This window comes from Athalia rosae, chromosome 2 (genome assembly GCF_917208135.1).
Source record: "Athalia rosae chromosome 2, iyAthRosa1.1, whole genome shotgun sequence".
NCBI classification, from domain to species: domain Eukaryota; kingdom Metazoa; phylum Arthropoda; class Insecta; order Hymenoptera; family Athaliidae; genus Athalia; species Athalia rosae.
The window spans coordinates 2,880,188-2,899,039 of NC_064027.1; the positions used below are offsets into that span (position 1 = coordinate 2,880,188).

The 18,852-nt window shown below is 41.4% G+C and overlaps 1 protein-coding gene across 4 annotated transcripts in view; it reads right to left on the reverse strand.

The window, feature by feature from the left end:
- Positions 1-147: 147 nt before the first annotated feature.
- LOC105683959 (collagen alpha-3(IX) chain-like) overlaps positions 148-18,852 on the reverse strand; it is a 29,135-nt gene continuing 10,430 nt past the window's right edge. The window contains exons 3-21 of one of the 4 annotated variants that reach the window (XM_048649342.1): positions 16,815-16,894; positions 12,744-12,963; positions 11,466-11,682; positions 10,241-10,411; positions 9,797-9,808; positions 9,452-9,523; positions 9,261-9,353; positions 8,635-8,733; positions 8,120-8,218; positions 7,734-8,033; positions 7,491-7,665; positions 4,644-4,804; positions 4,397-4,567; positions 4,131-4,322; positions 3,430-3,631; positions 2,298-2,399; positions 1,395-1,562; positions 1,232-1,300; positions 148-1,140 (exon numbers count right to left, since the gene is read on the reverse strand). In XM_048649342.1, coding sequence (XP_048505299.1) covers positions 1,019-1,140; positions 1,232-1,300; positions 1,395-1,562; positions 2,298-2,399; positions 3,430-3,631; positions 4,131-4,322; positions 4,397-4,567; positions 4,644-4,804; positions 7,491-7,665; positions 7,734-8,033; positions 8,120-8,218; positions 8,635-8,733; positions 9,261-9,353; positions 9,452-9,523; positions 9,797-9,808; positions 10,241-10,411; positions 11,466-11,682; positions 12,744-12,963; positions 16,815-16,894 — 2,725 coding nt within the window. In that variant the 3' untranslated portion in view covers positions 148-1,018. Of the gene's footprint in view, positions 1,141-1,231; positions 1,301-1,394; positions 1,563-2,297; positions 2,400-2,941; positions 3,044-3,429; positions 3,632-4,130; positions 4,323-4,396; positions 4,568-4,643; positions 4,805-7,490; positions 7,666-7,733; positions 8,034-8,119; positions 8,219-8,634; positions 8,734-9,007; positions 9,107-9,260; positions 9,354-9,451; positions 9,524-9,796; positions 9,809-10,240; positions 10,412-11,465; positions 11,683-12,743; positions 12,964-16,814; positions 16,895-18,852 lie in introns of all 4 variants that reach the window. The other 3 variants (XM_048649341.1, XM_048649343.1, XM_048649344.1) reach the window with 3 other exon arrangements.

Below are 18,852 nucleotides of genomic sequence, written 5' to 3' on the forward strand. Positions count from 1 at the left end.
CCAACGGACCATGGCCATGGCTCCTGGTTATCTAGGACATGGAAACGAGGAATTGAACCAGCGCACGCGCTCGGATTTTCGAATTCAAAATCAAAATTCTAGGCGGATAAGAGCGCGGATCGCTTGTAATAATGAGGCAATACCGAATAATTAGACATAATCGTTTAATTAGCATTATTCATTTGTTGAACACTGTTATATGATAACATTGAGATATTTTTACAGTTAGTTGAAATTCTTTATACATAAATTTGTAACTTTCATTGTTGTATATTGTTCATCATCATTCTACGAAGTCTCACAATTATTCGATCAGTTTGATGTTTCAGTTCAAGAAAACTGAACAATCATGAAAGATATTTATGTTTCAAAATTTAATAAAATATATTAGTCGCTATTACACATGACTAAAATTATTTATTAATTTTAAGGTGTTATATCGTCGTATTAAGACATTGTGGAAATTAAATTAGTCAATGTATAAGGCTAGTATGGCAGTGATTTGACCGATTTTGTTAAACGTCGGACGCGTTAGGAGGCACAAATAACACGGAATAGTGATCAATAACATCGACAATAACATACGGTGCACAAATGGCTAGGCTCTTGAATGTAGGGTATGCATTGATTTTTATGTCAGATCGAGGGTTTGAAATAATCATTTTTCACACATTCTTTCATATTATGCCGTTGTCATAATTGCTAAAATTCTATATCGACGTTCGTAGTTGTTTGATATTTGTATCTACCTATACATTACTTTACTTGTATTATGCATACCTTCGATGGCAACGCGCAGTGTATAAGATGAGTTCATCGTTGCAGTAACATCGAAGGCCGCTACATTTCTTATGAACACATAGGTGTAGTATAGCAAATTATACAAGAATACCTACTGTAATTCAGTAATAGGGAGCACCTATTGATTTTATGTTCAGGATTGACAAAAATTTCGTAGCCTTGTACTAAAATAAACATATGTAAGGCATTCATAAGTTATTTTTACCTATTACATAAATTAATTAGGTCCTTTATTGGTACCTCGACTGTACTGAATGTAATTTGCCGTTGGATAATTACAAAACTCGCAAAATCCCGGAGCCCCTTGAGCTCCTGGAGCTCCCCGCATACCGGGAACACCTGAAGAAAAATGATATGTTAAATGAGTGTTCCGGAGGATCACATCGTACGCCAGATTCTAACTTCATGTTAGTACAGATCGTGTTCTCACCAGGTCGTCCAGGTTCTCCACGGTCTCCCTGTCTCCCCGGTGAACCAATTCCGTCATTGCCGGGTGCGCCTGGGTTGCGAAAAAATTTTAATCAGGGGGATCGTCAATCCCGAACAAGAATGAACGATGATTGTTTTATGAAATAGATAAAAAAAATTATTACCTGGTAATCCTTGTGGACCAGCAGGACCTTCGATTCCAGCACCTTCTGGACCTCGATCTCCCTTGTCACCTCTCTCGCCTGATGGACCCTGCGGACCCGGGGGTCCCTGAGGGCCTGGTAGTCCAATGAAACCACGTTCGCCTGGCAATCCTGCAGGACCTGGGTCACCTGGATGACAGATAGAGGATATCATGTAATAAACGATAATTACCTAACTTGAGATATCGTTAGTGAGATCAATGCAACAATTACTGACAATGATTCGAAAATTAATAATGAATGCAGAAGATGTAATGACGAAAGCGTTATATTGCGAGAGATTAGTCAAGACTATAACTTTGCTAGTGAGATTGGAATTCTGTATACTGCACACACTATGTACATGATTGTCTCATTTCCATGCAGATAACAATTAGTACATCCATCATATTCGAATCAGCCCTCAATCCCACAGTCCCAAATAATACCAGTAAACGGTTTGTAAATTTGAAACATGTAATTCGAAAATACAAGAATTACAAGTATCAGAATCCAAAAACGAGTTACTTGAATACGATTACATATTTTAATGGATGTTAGTGGAAATCTTTTTCAAGAGTAATTCATACACCAATCTACAAATTAAATGTACAGGAGAGCAAACGTAAGGTTTATTAAAAACGAATGACAACGCAAAAAATGCAATAACGGTAGCAGATTCGGGATGTAAATGACTCATATGGCACAGAAGAGAGTACAAAATATCGAACGACCTGCGTCTTCAAAAATAGGGGTTGTAAAGGTAACAAGAATAATTACAAGTTTTCAACGGCAGTTTATTTAACAAATTTCACTTCCAGGCCATAGTTTTCAAGAGATGAGTGATCGGTGGATAGGATATTGTAATTTGGTAGTTCGTGGTACCTGGGATGCCCTGGGTTCCGGCTCGGCCGGGACGGCCTTGTCGGCTCAGACCCGGCAACCCGGGTGGCCCTCGTAGCCCCTCTGTTAATTCGCTCAGCCTCTCTGTGACACATGCGATTCCATTTTCATTGTTAAACGACATTCACAACGTTAGCTTCTTCATCGTCTACGTTAATTATTGATTACGTCGTTCCTTCAGACCTTCCTTAGTACCGCAAGCAACGGAATTGATCATATGTCGAGTGGCATAAACTACTGTAGATTCTAGGGATCTCGGGACAGAAATTTAATACGACGTTCATTCACACCGTGGTGGTAGTTCGATCTCGTGATCGCTGATAAATTTTTTTAGAAAAAAATTACGGCATAAACCAAGCGGTACCCCAGAATCGGGGTGGTTTAGTTTTTACAGGTCATTACTTGGATCGTACCTAAATAGCAATACATGGAGTATACGTACGCCAATCTCAATAGGAATGACCCACCTGAATAAATAAAATAATAAACATACTCCCAATATCCCAGAAACCCACAACAGTGCACCACCACCTAACACTTAAAAGGCTATGATTATTAATTTTACAGTGAATGCAAATGCAACAATGCGTAGAATTTTGGAACCCTGATCGATTGTACTGTTATACCTGGACGGCCTTGCGGACCGGGAGCCCCGATGCGACCGGGTCTACCACGACCAGGTGGTCCAGGAGGACCCTGCATCAGTGTGGTCAGCTCACTCATCTGTTCTGTTTGTTTCATAAGTAATATTCATAAGTGACATTCGGCAATGGATTTCAATTGTAAATTAGCAATTGGAAGATGTATCCGGTAATTTACAGCGACTATTGTGTAAGAATTTCTTTACACTCCATTATTTACCCACATAAAAAAAAATATATATAAACAAAAAATGATCTGCAGACACCTAATTTATGCCTCCTGAAAAATCATTGTATTTCGTTCATGGTTTTGGTTGTTTTGTTGCCTGTAAATTCAGAAATTAAAGGAAAAAGTGATCATAAAATGATGACATATATTTTCGATGGAAAGGGGTACCTGTAGAAAAATTCCTAGAACATTTATTTCCGCGTATTATGATCAAGTAAAATAAATTGAATGCAAGCAGTCTCACCCCTGAGCACAGTGACGCAAATATCTCGAATTTCAGCGTCGCTGTAACTCCTTCCGGGAGGACCTTGGATTCCTGGCATGCCCGACTGGCCCCTCTGTCCCGGTGGACCAGGGAGTCCTGGGGCACCCTCCTTGCCAGGCATTCCAGGGGGTCCCATCTGTCCTTCCGGTCCACGATCGCCTGCGGCACCTCGTTCGCCTGGCTGAAATCAAGCTCGAGCTCTGTACGAAAAATTCCCCTCCCGTTGTTGTTACGCACCGTGATACCTCTTGGTCTTTGCGCTTTGTTAATAACAATGAAGCTAATAAATTCTTATCAATAGCTGATCACGATGATGTGGGCTTCGAGCACTGCGCGAATTAGCGTCAAAACAGATGAAGATTTGTGAGTAACGATTCACCGTGACCGTTGCCTCTTTCGCAACATAGTATCGGCAGAATTTTTATTACGTCGTAACTATACATTAACGCAATCGATTCAACGATCTTCAACTACTCAATAAAAATTTCCTCCCAGTTTGAGACGTGTGTCGTCGCGTTAGCTTCTGTGCTTTGGAAGCAGGTAGGGGTGGTCAGGCGTCCTCTGGACGAAAGGAAGATTTTCAAGTGCTGACCACACGTCAAGATTCCTCATTTTTTGATTCCCGGAATGATACAAATATGCTCCAACAATTGAAGAAGAAGAAGAAAAAAAAAACTCACCATTCCTGGAGGACCGGCGTGTCCTCGTGGTCCACTTACTCCCGGAGCTCCGCCTCCATCAAGAAAAACGCTATTTGTACTGAGCATATCACCCGGAGGCCCAGGGGGACCCGGTGGTCCAGGGGGTCCTTGCCTCCCCTCCAGTCCGGGTAGCCCTGGGGATCCCGCTTGCCCCGGTAGACCTGGACTTCCCTAGAAATGAATCTGACATCATATGTGATTCATGACGGGAATATGATCGGTAGTGACTTGAAAGTGTAGCTCACCGAATTCCCCGGCAATCCACGTGGTCCTACGGGTCCAGCCTCACCGGGGTTTCCAGGTTCCCCTCTTTCGCCGGATTTGCCCATTGGCCCTGGAAAGCCAGGTTTTCCTATCGGCCCTATAGGACCTGCTATTCCAGGATTTCCTGACTCACCCGCCGCGCCAGGTGGCCCCTTGAAATATACGAATAACGGGACTTGTACGATGTATCAATTCCTACACTTGATAATTGATGTAACGGAAACACACTTGATTTCCTTCCGGCCCAGGAAGTCCGTCGATTCCCGGCGGTCCCGCAGGACCTGGGATACCTGGATCTCCTTTGGGTCCGGCGACACCGGGGAGTCCATCCGTACCGGATGTTCCAGGAGATCCGTCCGACCCCGGGTACCCGATTTCCCCACGATCGCCTGGAGTGGGAAATCTTAGAATTTAGAAAGAAACGAATTCAAAGTGCACGGCTTGTTCGTTAAAATTGGAAATTCCAATCGAATTAATGTTACTCCGATATACGAATTCAGATGAAATGGTTGACGGTATTTTTAGTTGCTCGTTAATTTCCGGTCCACTGTAATCAACGAATCGCAGTAAAACGGCTCGTTTCGAGGGCAATACAAAAGAAATAACTTGTGATTCCGAATTCGTCATCACCAAAGTATATTTACACCACATCCGCGACTCAATCGAATGTGAAAGAATTATGAGGCTAAAAAACTCAAAGCTATGATTTACGAGTCACCGCAATAGCGCATGAAATCACTGCGATTTTCTGAAGCTGTCTATCGAGCCTTGAAATCTGATTCATGGTACGTCGTTTGCAGAAGTGATTAAGCTCCCTCCCATGTGTCTCACTTCTGCGATAATTTAAGAATAGATTCGCTTCATTAGCAGACGCCACGCACGTACGATAATTCTAGACATTTTGCATAGCGTCGCTCTAATGCTGAAAGCTCATTGTCAGATCGATAGAAGACAATATCACAATACAGTGTTCGATCGGCATTATCGATAAAGATTGTGGAAAATGCTAAGAATTTCGTGACGAAAATAGGTGTGAAGAAAAATGGCCATGGAAATGCAAAAGTAGAAAAAGAAGAATCGTTGTTATTGTCGCTGCTGAGCTGATTTTTCGGAATTTCCGCACTTCGTATCGCTGAATCATGAAGGGGGAGATAAAAGGAGAGACCCGTTGTGTGAGAATTCCAATCCCAGGGTGAAGAATGCTATGCCGTTGCGTCACGTATTTGATTTTTGTACCAAGAATAAGTGTATGATTGGCGGCAAATAGCGACGAACATAAAAGAATAAGAGTACGTCGGCATAGATTGTTACAAATTGATATACAATCACTTCTAGTGAAGACAACTGGGTCAACTATAGATTGAATCGCTTTCAAATCAGCTCAATGACTTAATTTAGGAAATATGTGGACGATAGCTTGTTAATTATCATTTATCGCACCCCATAACGTACGTGCCAATTGAACAGAATGCGAGAACGAAGAAGTGAGTCCGGAAAGTGGAAGATGGTGAAATTGTTACAGTTCCTGATTACGTCTGCGTCATGTACGCGGATCTCTGGTATTGAGCTGTTCAGATATGACGTTTATAGCAAGACTCGTGTGATCTAACTCATTTGAATAAATTATTCATCAACGTCACCGACCTTTTCACGATTAAAGCGCGCGCGTTGGTAATTTGTTAGACGATTGCAATAGTCAGCTGCTCGCTAATACAAAAATGTAATTTATAGCTGGTGTTACTATTATTGCATTGCGCTGGTAAAATGTTAGCCGCTACGCTATGTCGGATCTTTATTACCGAGTGTTGACGACCCATTGTCGCTTTTCAGTTGATATTTTGAACTTTGAATCGCTAGAAGGACTCGCCTCATTTTATCAAACATCAGACTCAAACTTCCCATATTTTGGTATCATTTTTTATTTTTTTATTTTTTATTCAAAATTTTAATTTTTTTTCCCAACAACGGAGGAGTAGATTCTGGGACGCGGAAAGCGTCTTTGCATTCCCCGAGAGAAATTAGCATAGTTTGGTTAATTGAGATTATTACGTCACCGTACCATACTTGCACGCTCCTCGAATCTTGATCCGTATCAACCACTTCAAAGGCGTTTCTTACGCGTTAATGAAAAACACAACTGGAACACTCCTATGGTGGCTGGCTAATGAGGCAAAATAAGTCCCTTACATCGATCTCGTGTAGTACCTATGTAACTTTTTCCAATGTTCATCGGTCATTTTTGACTAATAACTTTGTTAGCACGTTCGAAATATTTCGAAGATTTTACACTCTAGTGGCGTCATTCTTCATGTGATATTTCCTCGTTGTAATTAATACCTCATAAGGTGTTGGCGGAAGAGTGGGCGAATACCGTGTATAATGTTGATAAGATATTCGAGATATTCGTTCGTCTTTTTGTCCATCTATCGACACTCCGACGACGAGAGAAGCCCAGCAGTTACAGATGATCGTAGTGTGATTTTTGAATTGTGCAATGACTTTTACGGGCCGACATGAGAATAGACCGTTATACCACGCTCGAACTGATTGAGTCAAATTTAAAAGCAATTTGTCATTTTTCATACCGCGTGTAAGTCACCATTTCCAGTTATATTAATTGAACAAATTTGGTCAAGTTTAACACTGTGAGTCGCGATACAATATCCAACCAACCGTTTTACTATTCTGTATTATGCGATTTGACTTTATAAATCGGAATTGTAGCGATATTGTATGCTGAATAGATATTATTATAAACACGCTTCGTCGTGAGAAACCTTGAAAAAGATATGCAGACATTTCACGAGTCAAAAATCGAGTCACCAATTCATCAATCCACAAAGTGAAAAATCAAGGATATCTCAATGGAACCGATTCGTAACTCAATTTAGTTGACAGATTCGGGTTCCTGGGGTTAAAATATATAGAAAAAGTGTCCTGCAATCGATTTTCAAAATACTCCATTTTTTACCCCAAAATTGGTCAAATGCTCCAACAAATAAATAACATAATCATCGTGATCTTTCATACCAATTCTTTTGGGATTTTCAAATACAGCAGTCACAACGGTCTTACCTTTATCACCCCGTAATCCAAGTTCCCCACGCTCTCCTTGATCACCCTTATCTCCTTTTTCGCCGGGAAAACCCGGCTGTCCTGCTACTCCCGGTATTCCTGGTGATCCTGGAGGACCCGGTATAGATTGACCGGTAAGTCCCGTCCCCGATTGTCCAGGTATTCCAGGAGCGCCCTGAACCAGAAATTTTTGCTCGGATTCGCACGTTCTTGCAAAAACGTTGATGTTTGAATATGGCTCACCGGAGGTCCTGATGGTCCTGGTGGGCCCGTCAGTCCGCGGTCTCCCCGCTCACCCTTGAAGCCTCTTTCTCCTGAAACTCCTTGGCGCCCAGGAGGCCCTGACTCGCCTGGTTCACCTGGAAATCCTCGAGGACCTGAAACGCCAGGGACCCCGGGTGGACCAACTGGACCCGGTGGTCCGAAAACTGTAGTCACCCCGGTTCCATTTCCAGGAGGGCCTTGTGGTCCCGGACTACCGGGAAATCCCGGAACACCCCGTTCACCTTGGTCTCCTTTCAGTCCGGGGAATCCCATATCTCCCTGAAACAGAGTTTCAGAGTCGCGGAATTTCGTCCGTTATGAGGAGAAAAAAGAAAGGAAAAATTGTGGGACGATTTTGGACTTACATTTTCGCCTTTTTGCCCAGGAGGTCCTGATGGTCCTTCGGGGCCTACGGGGCCTTCGCTACCCGGTGCACCTCGCGCGCCTGTTACGCCAGGGGGTCCCTGCGTCGAACCCGCAAAAGCTGACGTTGTTATTCAAATTTTGCCAAAATATTGGTCATTCGATAATAATCAATCACCAAGAACCGAGCATCAGTATTAATTGAATTAGACATCGCCGGATGCATAGCTAATCCGATAAATTAATAGTACGATATAAAAAGAAAGTAGAGAATAGATGAAAAAATTATTGAAAGAGGATTTCAAATTTATATAACATGCTCGATCACCATATATCAAAGTAATTCACAGCATTAGTTCCAATGAAGAAAGTTCATCGAAACTGTTAAATTTTTACGGGAGCGTAAGTAAATCAAGTGTGGATCGTTTGATGAAGAGTATTCTACGTTAAATGTTCCAATAAGAAGAAAAAAAAAAAAAAAACAGGCACCAAATATGTTAGATAGTTAAAGACCTACGCGTGTTCCATTGCGCCCCGGAGGTCCCCTTGGAGCCGGAACGCCAGGGAGTCCACGTTCCCCAGTGAGTCCCATGGGTCCCGGTGGACCAGGTGGTCCCTGAATGATTAAAAGGAAACAGCGAAAGTGGATTTGTTAAGCTAAGCATTCGCAAACAGTTACGAAAATTTTGGGGAAGGGTTGAAAACAGCACGAATTTTGACTTGGCAAGATCTTTCACGAACATGCCATTTATTCCATTTCGCGCTAGTCTGCGAACCCAACGGGTTTAAGGAACAGGGACTATAAATTCAAAACTTGATTACTGGTTAAAGTTGTTAAGCCCAATTTGTTGACCGGATGCGATTAACCTGAAAATAATCAGGAGACATACTTGTGGTCCAGGTTCTCCCCACAGACCTGGGCTTCCTGGTAAACCTCTGATTCCGGGTTCACCTGATGGTCCCGGGGGTCCCCGAGGACCTGGTACTCCCTACATACACATTGGTTCTCGAAAATTACTATTTCTAACAACAATAACTCTGAACGGATGAATAAAAAAATATTCATTATATTGTTCATTCGGCGATAGCGAGTTTTCTGAAAATTTTCATACGTTGAGAAAAACTGTAGGAAAAAAAATTTACCTGCGTGCCGTTGTAACCGGGTGGTCCCTGAGGACACATAACGTCACATACACCAGGCTTTTTATTTGTTATGAGGGAGCTCGCACCTGTTTTCTATAATTTAAAAGAGTAAAAGTCAATACAGATGTCGGATAACAGTTTTAAATACTCATTGACGGAGTCAATGATGATCAATGAGGGAGATAACTCACCGGTAATTCGTCGCATGTCTCTCTTTCGGGTCTGGTGGGGTCGCAACTAAGCATCATCCATTGCAAGTCGATCTATTTGAACCGAAACATAAATAACTCGATTATTTTCGTAGCGACTCAAATCTCTTCTTTGATTGTTACGAGTATCATCCCCTCCATCGAAAGTTCGCGTTAATGGTATTATTCGAACAATTTCTACGCAACATATTCCTGATTATATATGTACAAGTGAGTTGCCTCTGATTTGAATTGTTATTAAAATCGTGTTTCTGATTTATTTTTTTTTTGTTTTTAGTGCTACTGAAACGTATATTAATAACGTTAGAGTTTATTCATACTACTCACCGCAGCGGTTGACTGCAATGTCAGACCAATGAAACAAAAAATTTCAAACAATCAGTTAATTTCCCATTACACAGAAAACCTGCCTACTAGTTTTATCGTGCAGTTATTGTGACATGCGGAGTTACCAAGGGCACGAGCTTAATAATAACAACATTAATTTCCTACGAAGCGCGAAGTGCTAAGTGCTCGTTAATCGCGGCATTCGCAACAAAGCTATCTATGGAAGTCATCTCAAAATCCGCCCATCTTCAACCGCCGAATAGACCTAAATGTGCAATTGTACTTTGTTGCACAACTTCAATGAAGTTCTAGACCTCGTTCGACGTACGTCTCGTGATGAATGAATAAATAATTAAATAAGTAAACAGGTTCTTCTCTCGATCAATCGTTATCGGAGTAATTATTAATCGAGACAGATATTCTCTCGCGGTGTGAAAAACTTACAGGTACCGTCCGCTTCGAGTTGCCTATTTTGGAGATGGAAATTTCTCCGTTCACATCTATGGGTCCTCTAGGGTCCAGGGGCTCTGATCTAGTTCTTTCACAATCCACGTACAAAACGACACTCTGACGGAAAATGCCGAAGTGAATCTTGTGCCAATTTCTGTCGAATACCTGTGAAGAAAAATCATCTTGTCAACGTTCATTAGCGATATGCTCGATAATTTAGGAAATCAGGATTCGGAATCGATTTCCGAAGGTGCTGAACGAAGGCATCGGCAAGTTCTCGCTCGTTTTTGAACGTGAACGTAAGACACGAGTCTGCAAATATGACATACGTATACAAGCTAGTATAATCTGGGACAGATACATTGCGACAGCTGTGTACATATTGTACCGATCAGGAAGCCAGAGACGCGATAAAAAGTTTAATTGAGCTTCGTTTCTCGGATGGCTGCAATTTCTACGAGCAACTGCAATGCATATCATTAGTCTGGCTTGATGCGTCATGACACCCTTTGACGAATTTGGAAAAAAACAAAAAAAAAGTCACGTAGCCTTTCTCAGAAAATTTTCGGAAAAGCAATCGTCAGTCGACCGGGTAATGACGCACTGCTAACGAATGCCAGCTGGACATGGCTAGCTCGTTAGATTCTCATAGCGCATAGGCAAATCCGCCCCCGTAAAACTGGCCGCTCGTGATTTCAGGCCAACCTCCCTCATTGGTCGCACGCGTTTGTACACGCGACACGCGTTTACGATGGTGAATGTGTTGGTTTTTTTTTTTTTGTTATTACGCGTGTAATGCGTACCACGCTATAACGTAAGTATGCGTGTATTATATACTGGCGACATTTACGCAAGAATCCGTAACTCGATATGCATATGTTTGAGGCAGAGATTTATGCGGTCCTTACGCTGTGAATTATTCTTCGTCGATATTACATGCCCCTGCGTTCCGGTATCATGACGTAATTTCTTGCGAAAGAGATCTATGCGTGGTCGCGACGAAATCATCACTGAATTACATTACGGAGCGTGTTATCGATACCGTATCGTAGGAGTACGACGATCTCGACTCAAAAAAAAAAAAAATGTCGTAAAATGTCGTCGTCTTTCGCACATTCACGTATTTGCTCAGGTCGATAAACCGCAAACTCTGCGATATTTGTATGAATGAACTCTTATCGCGAGAGTTCTTCGAAAAAGTTGCGGACGTTATACTCACGCGGGCCGTGTTGAATGCGACAGTCTGTAATTTCCCCTCGTAATTTGCGATTGAGAATTCCAAAGTTTTTCTCCTCGGGTTCAACGTGACCAGGAATTGTGGCCGGGTTTGAGCGTCCGCGATTTTTACCAAGTGCCACGACTGTTTCGGCCATCTTCTTGTTTTGAATGTGCAAATCAGACTGAACTCCTCGGGCAATCCTGATGGAAAGATGTCCCTTGAAAAAATAAAATTCATAAAATTTTTTAGTCGGACCTCTTGTCACGTTAGTCACGCTACCGTACCGATATACCTAAGTGATTGGCACTCGGTGCGATCTGATTTAAAGGTATGCATGCGTAATTTTGCTCTCCGAGCTTCACAATGTGCATCGAATTAAATTCGCTTCGCAATCCGCACCGTTACAGGCGTACCTATGTGGAGAACACTTGTGAAAAGGAATGTCGATAAGACCAATAATTATAGAAAACTCGATTGCGAATCGTTGAAATATAGTCACCGCTGATGGTGTTCTTAAATTAGAAGCGCGATGATGAATTCGTACCGTCTACTTTCAAAGGTTTTCGATACTATTTTATTCCCGAAGTACGAATATCCATATCTTTGAATCACGAGTATTTCTATAACAAGAAAATGCGGAGAGGAGGAAACAACTCCTTTCCTTTCATCTCGAGCCGTCGCGCGAAGTTTACGCCGTACGATTAATTTCGTAGTGGTACTCGTTACGAAGCGTGGCTTATTGTTAATCGGAATCGGCGTTTGTTTATTGCCTGTGAACTATAACCGTGAAATTCGTTGAGAAGGCGTCGCGGCGTCCTTTTTATTTCATCGTTAAATGGGCGCCTTCACTCCGAGCATACCATGATTTGCGAAGGCGCCTCATGATTCCGATGGCGCCCATAGGTCACGCTACAAGGTGTTGAGTTTATATGTCCGTCACAAATCCGCTTCGAAGAAATCGACTACTAGTCGGAGACGACGAGGTTACCGATCTCTCGTGCACAGAAATTTTTACAACGAATTAATATCAGGAGTCTGGCGAAGAGACCGAAGCAGCTGCTGGATGCAGCAGATGTAAAGAAGAGTGATTATGTCCATCGCTTGCGACATCGTCGTACATCAATAGGAGTTTGAATTAAAATTCGAACAAAGTGCGTCACTCGTTGAGAAAGAAAATTGTGACCGTTGAGCAAGATTCGACACTTGCATACCAAAGAATGGAATAATGCACGGACACGTTTCATTTGTTCGAACCCTAATTTTCCTCTTTCACGTTACCTCGTTGGGAGGGTCAAATCAGCGTCCCTGTCCAGTCTGTACGCAGTCTGCACGCGGTTACTACCCCTCACTCTGGTCACTCCGGGGTGCTGAGTGTCCAACAAGTCTAATTGGTATCTCCGAATGAAATCGAACGTCCAAAGATCATCTTCGCCCGGTCTGTAGTTGGCGCATGGAGCCACCGGAACTTCCAAGCCGGGTTCTTCCTCGATCACGTATTCTGCAACGAATGAACGAATGAATTTTTCTTTCAACACTTTCGTCTCCTTCGACGAACGGGTAATTTCTCGGTGATAATAAAGTTGAGTGTCTTCTCGACCCCGAACGTAAGCCGCTGCGGTCGCATTGTATTTTTTGAAAGTCGGAGGATTCGAGTATCTTTCGTAATCGGCTTCGACCAAGATTCAAGCTTATTCCGGCTTCCCGATTCTTTTCTAGGCGCGTCAGCCGCCCAACCGCGAGTCTTGGCGCCATGAGAAGCTATAATAACTATACACGTGTAAAGTGGTCGTATATATTGGCCAACAAAAATAATGGCTCCGAAATGGTCGAAACCAAAGATCGTACATGTATAATAATACCTGCGTCCGATAAGAGTATACAAAGTGGCACTAGACGAGTCAATAAAATCAAGATTTCTACTTTTCATTGCGCGGGTCGTCTGAACGCGCGTGGGTTATCGAACACAAAGGGCTCCATCCGGCGAGTTTTCGTTTACTTATATATTTATTTTACTTTCATTAACGTCATTGACGGATGGCAAAACTGCCTTGGAACTACCACTCAGGGCCTATTTTTATTAGACGACTGCTAATTCCACTGGAATGTCGATGGGTCCTATTAAATTGACCCAAGAATTGATAAATTCTCGATGCCCCTACTTCGAGCGCGGTATATGTACCAACCACATGAAACACAGTCTTTCCCTTCATCTAATTGAATCGCGGTCCATTATACTGATTAATGCCGACACGAACGAGTTTGATTTTATTTCTATCTCTAAATCCCGAATATTATATCGCACGTTACGAATGAATCGCACGGGGATTATTCCGTCGCCCAGTACTGTTGATCTTTCATTAGCGTAAACAAAATGTTTCTTTGTAGACATAATTTTCGGCTATTTGCAATTACCATTACATTTTATCGTTAGCGTATACAGAAACCGTTGTGCTTTTCTCATTAGACAAAAATAACGTCATTTTTTTAGGTAATATATTATACTTGGAACCGTTTGCGCGTTACGTTCTAACGAGAGCGAATGGGCGGATTCTCAATTTTAATTTCTGGTTTGAGTATCTGTATGGACAGAAGAAATTAAATGAGGTATCCTTGGTTGAAAAGATTTAATAGATCTCGTACAAGGAATAGGCGGCTGCCCCCTCGTTACATATCCGACTATACCACATAGGTATGTACATATGTACCTGTGAACTACATAACCCGTTCAATATTTCCTGGCGCCACTTTGCGGATACATCGCAGGTAGATATAATTTGAATGAACACGACGCACGCCTGTCAACTGACAATGAGACTGAAAAATCGCCGATCTCGAACCGTATCCTTTGTGATGCGGTGTCCAGGCGTCACTTTTTTTTTCTCAAGGATTATAATTAATGGACAAAAATTATAAGGTGATTCGAGATCTCGAAGATTACACGGTGGTACGGGTATGCCGATGCCTGCAATTTTTTTCTAATTTTTTTTCCTGTGCCATTTTTATCTGTAATATTTCTAATTCTTCCCACGGTAAAATCTGCACGGATGACCCTCGAATAAATACACGTTAGTTGTTTTTTTTTTTGACCGGCGTTTGTTCTCGAAAATTACAGACCTTGCAGATGAACGGGTTCAAAGTTTATTAAAACAGCAATAAATACGGCAGAAATTATGATCTGGATCCATATCGATGTCGGGTGTTACCTAACTTAGGTCGGAGTGAAATATTGCTGCTGTATATGGAATGAAATATTGACTCCAAGTGGGCACGGTGTCTACGTTACAATAACCACGCGTATCAACATATTTGAAGCTAGACACAATCGAACTTTTCTACCTACTATTTAAATGATCTATTCTCGAATCAAACTGTTCTTACCGCTGCCGCGTGATGCGGATTAGATTCTACCTATACCTCGCAGTGCATTGTAACTATACGACCCAATCTGACCCGAGTCAGGCCAGCAATGGCCAAAGTTCCGCATAGGAGAGTCACGGGCGCATAACTTCCCGGTGACATCGATATCGTGACATCGTATCCGAAGAAATGCTCCATTGTACTACACCCCGAAGCGTTCTACGATGGGAGGTATACGCGTGTGTGTGTATTACCGACGATTTCATCGTATGCGTACGTTCGTAATCGAGGCCTTAATCGACAAGGTATACGAGTTTATCGATCAAACGATGCGTCGCGGTTTAATTTTGAACATTTCCTATACTTATATACAATGTACGTTGCATTAATCATCATCAACATCGTCGCGCCTCGTATGCGGGAGAGCGAATTTCGTGGTTCAAGAAATTAAAAACAACAAAAAGAAAATCACAGCCGCAATTATGCTGATGTAATTTTCGTAACGGGTGGCTTTCGTACCTCAACGTCAAAACGATGTTACTCCCAGACAAATACAGCGACGTCTAACGATCGGTAAGTGATGATTTATAACGGAATCAATTCTCGCTCATTGATAACCTTGTTGTAAGCTTTTGTGTAAGTACAATAAAACCGTGTGTGTGGTAAAATCTAAGCGCGGATCGTGACCGTTCCAAATCGATTACAACGCGAGATCAAATCCGAAGAAAAATGGTTTCCATTAAAAGTTCTTCAAACGTATGGGTCGTATACCTGTACCGTGCAATCTATTATACTCCGTTTCATTCAGTATCGAACTACACCTATCCAGCCAGGGGAGAAAAAGTAGAAGAGAAAGTTTTAAGCTTCGATCCTCGACTAGATGAGTAATAAGGAATTAGAAAAAAATTTTACGCGGCGTTGCAATGCCTGTATATATTCCTTATTTTTACGCCGCGGTGGTGCATTGTATACGTCGACAATTCAGAGAAGCGACATTGAAAGACGGAATCACGTCTTTTAAGGTCCAATTTAACCCTGCACATAAAATTTGCTGAATGCCTGTTGAAGTACATCAGACGCACATCGACTCACACCATACACGCGCCTGTTATACATCTCACCGAATGCCCAGAGGGCTAAAATAACTGGAGATGTGTGTCATGTGTGATCTATTATGCAAGTTGCGACTGGATCCATAAACTGTCGGGAGAAATCTTAGGTGGCGTCGAAAAGCGATTCCGCTGAAAAAGGTTCAAAGGCACAAGCGGACAGATTCGTATCACACGAATTAAAACGACGAAGAATTCGGCATGCGGGGGCAAGAAGTCACGTGCGGGATCAATTTCGAACCGCTGTGAAACGAATTCGTTTATTTATATACATATACGTATACTCTGCTCGAAATCACAGCGCTTCCCGCATTCTAACGTAATTAGAGATGGCGATAAAAAAAAAAACCGAACAAAAAATAAGTCCGAAATGAAAAATGGCCGCGTATACTGCGCGGCTCTGATTGTCAAGGATTAATTTTTATTACGCTCTTTCGGAAAAAGACACAGTCGTTGAAAGTCGGACGCCAGGCGTTGATGGACGAGAACTATGAGAAACATGTTTTTTACATGCCTGAAATAGAAAAAATGTAAAAAATCTTCGATGCGATTATCCTTCAGGGTTCGTCGAAATACACGAACTATATAATAAATCTGCTCTTTCGCTGCAGGGATTACGTTATAATATAACAACGACAATCGACCATATCGGGCGAGAAAAAAAATTGCCCAACGTCAACTCGAAAGGACTTCATGCTGCGTAAAAGAAAAGGTCTTCTAAGAACCGAGGAAACAAAAGGGCCGCGACTCTTCTGTAGTTGCATTATATAAACGTGGTTCAAATGAATAAACAATTATTTTTACCTTACGACACAAAAGTTCTGAGGTATTTTAATATACATTATTTAGTCTGTGCAAAGAGTACCTAAATGGATTTACTCACGTGCGCCTGTGACCCGTAGTAACTGAAGAAACGTCAACGTCCACGGCGACAAGAATAACGCCAATTTCCATCGCTCTGCCCTGAAAAAAATTCAATCGGCTATGAGTCAACGATGAAACGACAAAGAGAGATAGTGAGAGAGTGAGAGAAAAAGAATTTCGTCATTTCCGTGAGCTGGACTCTTCTACACGCCGGTTTCCTTGGGATACAATGAACTTTACTCTCGAAACTGACATAATTTAGTTTACTTTTGTTACGTAACCGCGTGTACATACATTATCTAGATGTTCGGAGTAGTTACGCACTCGTTTCCGTAAAAACTGAGGACAATTTCTGACTCAATTCTCAAATCTCGGAGTCACGAGCGCGACTTACTGTTCGACAATTATTCTAAACGACTATAGAAGTCCGTGATTGTGATTGTTTTTTACTCGTTCACTGAGCAAAATTTTTTTCCTATTATTTTTGTAATTCAAGTATAAAATCAAAAAATGACATGCTCTTTTTTTGACTTGGAATTGAATTTTTAGATCTTTCCTATGATTTTTGACCAAAAGAATAATTTTATTGCTGGAAGTACCCCACTTAATTAATTATTTAGTCAGAAACAGGTGGGCTACCTCAAAATATCAAGTAAAAAATTTTTTCCACCTAATGATTACTCGATCGATTGCATGAGTAGATGATTTTGGCTTTCAGATTTGGATTCCTGAGCTGATTATATGTGAGATTACTCTTGAAGAACCAAAAAAAAATTCGATTTTTGAGCAGAAAATAAATAACTCTTTTAATTGGGTTTAATATGCTTTTCTTACGTATTTTGATCTCAGGAATCCGAATCTGAAAGAAAAATTGATCTATCTCTAAAATTGACCGAGTTATCGCCAATTTTCAGCTTTTTGGGGTCAAAAATGAAAAATTTATTTTTTAGTCTATATTAACGTAATTTGAGCTCAGAAATCCGAATCCGAAAGAAAAAATGATCTATCTTCAAAAATGACCGAGTTATCGCCGAATTATCGCATTTTTTGGCATAAATTTGAGGATATCTCGAAGGGAAAAAATCGTAGCTCAATTCGGACAACGGATTCGTGTTCCTGAGGTCAAAATACATAAGAAAAGTGCCATACGATCGATTTTAAAAAATGAAAATTTTTGGTCGAAATTTGAAAAAATCGTAAGGGGTACCCCTTTGAAAAATCTCAAATTTTGGCCAAAAATTTTTATTTTTAAAAATCGATCGTATGGCACTTTTCTTATGTATTTTGACCTCAGGAACACGAATCCGTTGTCCGAATTGAGCTAAGATTTTTTCCCTTCGAGATATCCTCAAATTTATGCCAAAAAATGCGATAATTCGGCGATAACTCGGTCATTTTTGAAGATAGATCATTTTTTCTTCCAGATTCGGATTTCTGAGCTCAAATTACGTTAGTATAGACTAAAAAATAAATTTTTCATTTTTGACCCTAAAAAGCTGAAAATTGGCGATAACTCGGTCAATTTTAGAGATAGATCAATTTTTCTTTCAGATTCGGATTCCTGAGATCAAAATACGTAAGAAAAGCATATTAAACCCAATTAAAAGAATGATTTATTTTTTGCTCAAAAATGGAATTTTTTTTGGTTCTTCAAGAGTAATCTCACGTATAATCAGCTCAGGAATCCAAATCTGAAAGCCAAAATCATCTACTCATGCAATTGATGGAGTAATCATCAATTATTCGCTGTTGGGAGCAGAAAAATTATAAGACACATCGATTGGTTTTAGTCGTAGACCCTCTTTGCTTCGTCGCAATCTATGCATGGGTCGAAATATTCGAATTTCTCAGTCTACGAGGGAGCCCGAGCTTTGCTGGAGTCAGGTAGCCACGGGCGCGCGGTTTGTTGTGGGGCGTCACCTCTGCTCAGCCCCCAAGGTGACTTCTCACAACAAAGCGCTACGCTGCTGGCTACCTGACTCCAGCAAAGCTCCCCGACTCAACTTCAATTTTAAGTCAAAAAAAGAGCGTGTCATTTTTAGATTTTATACTGTCTG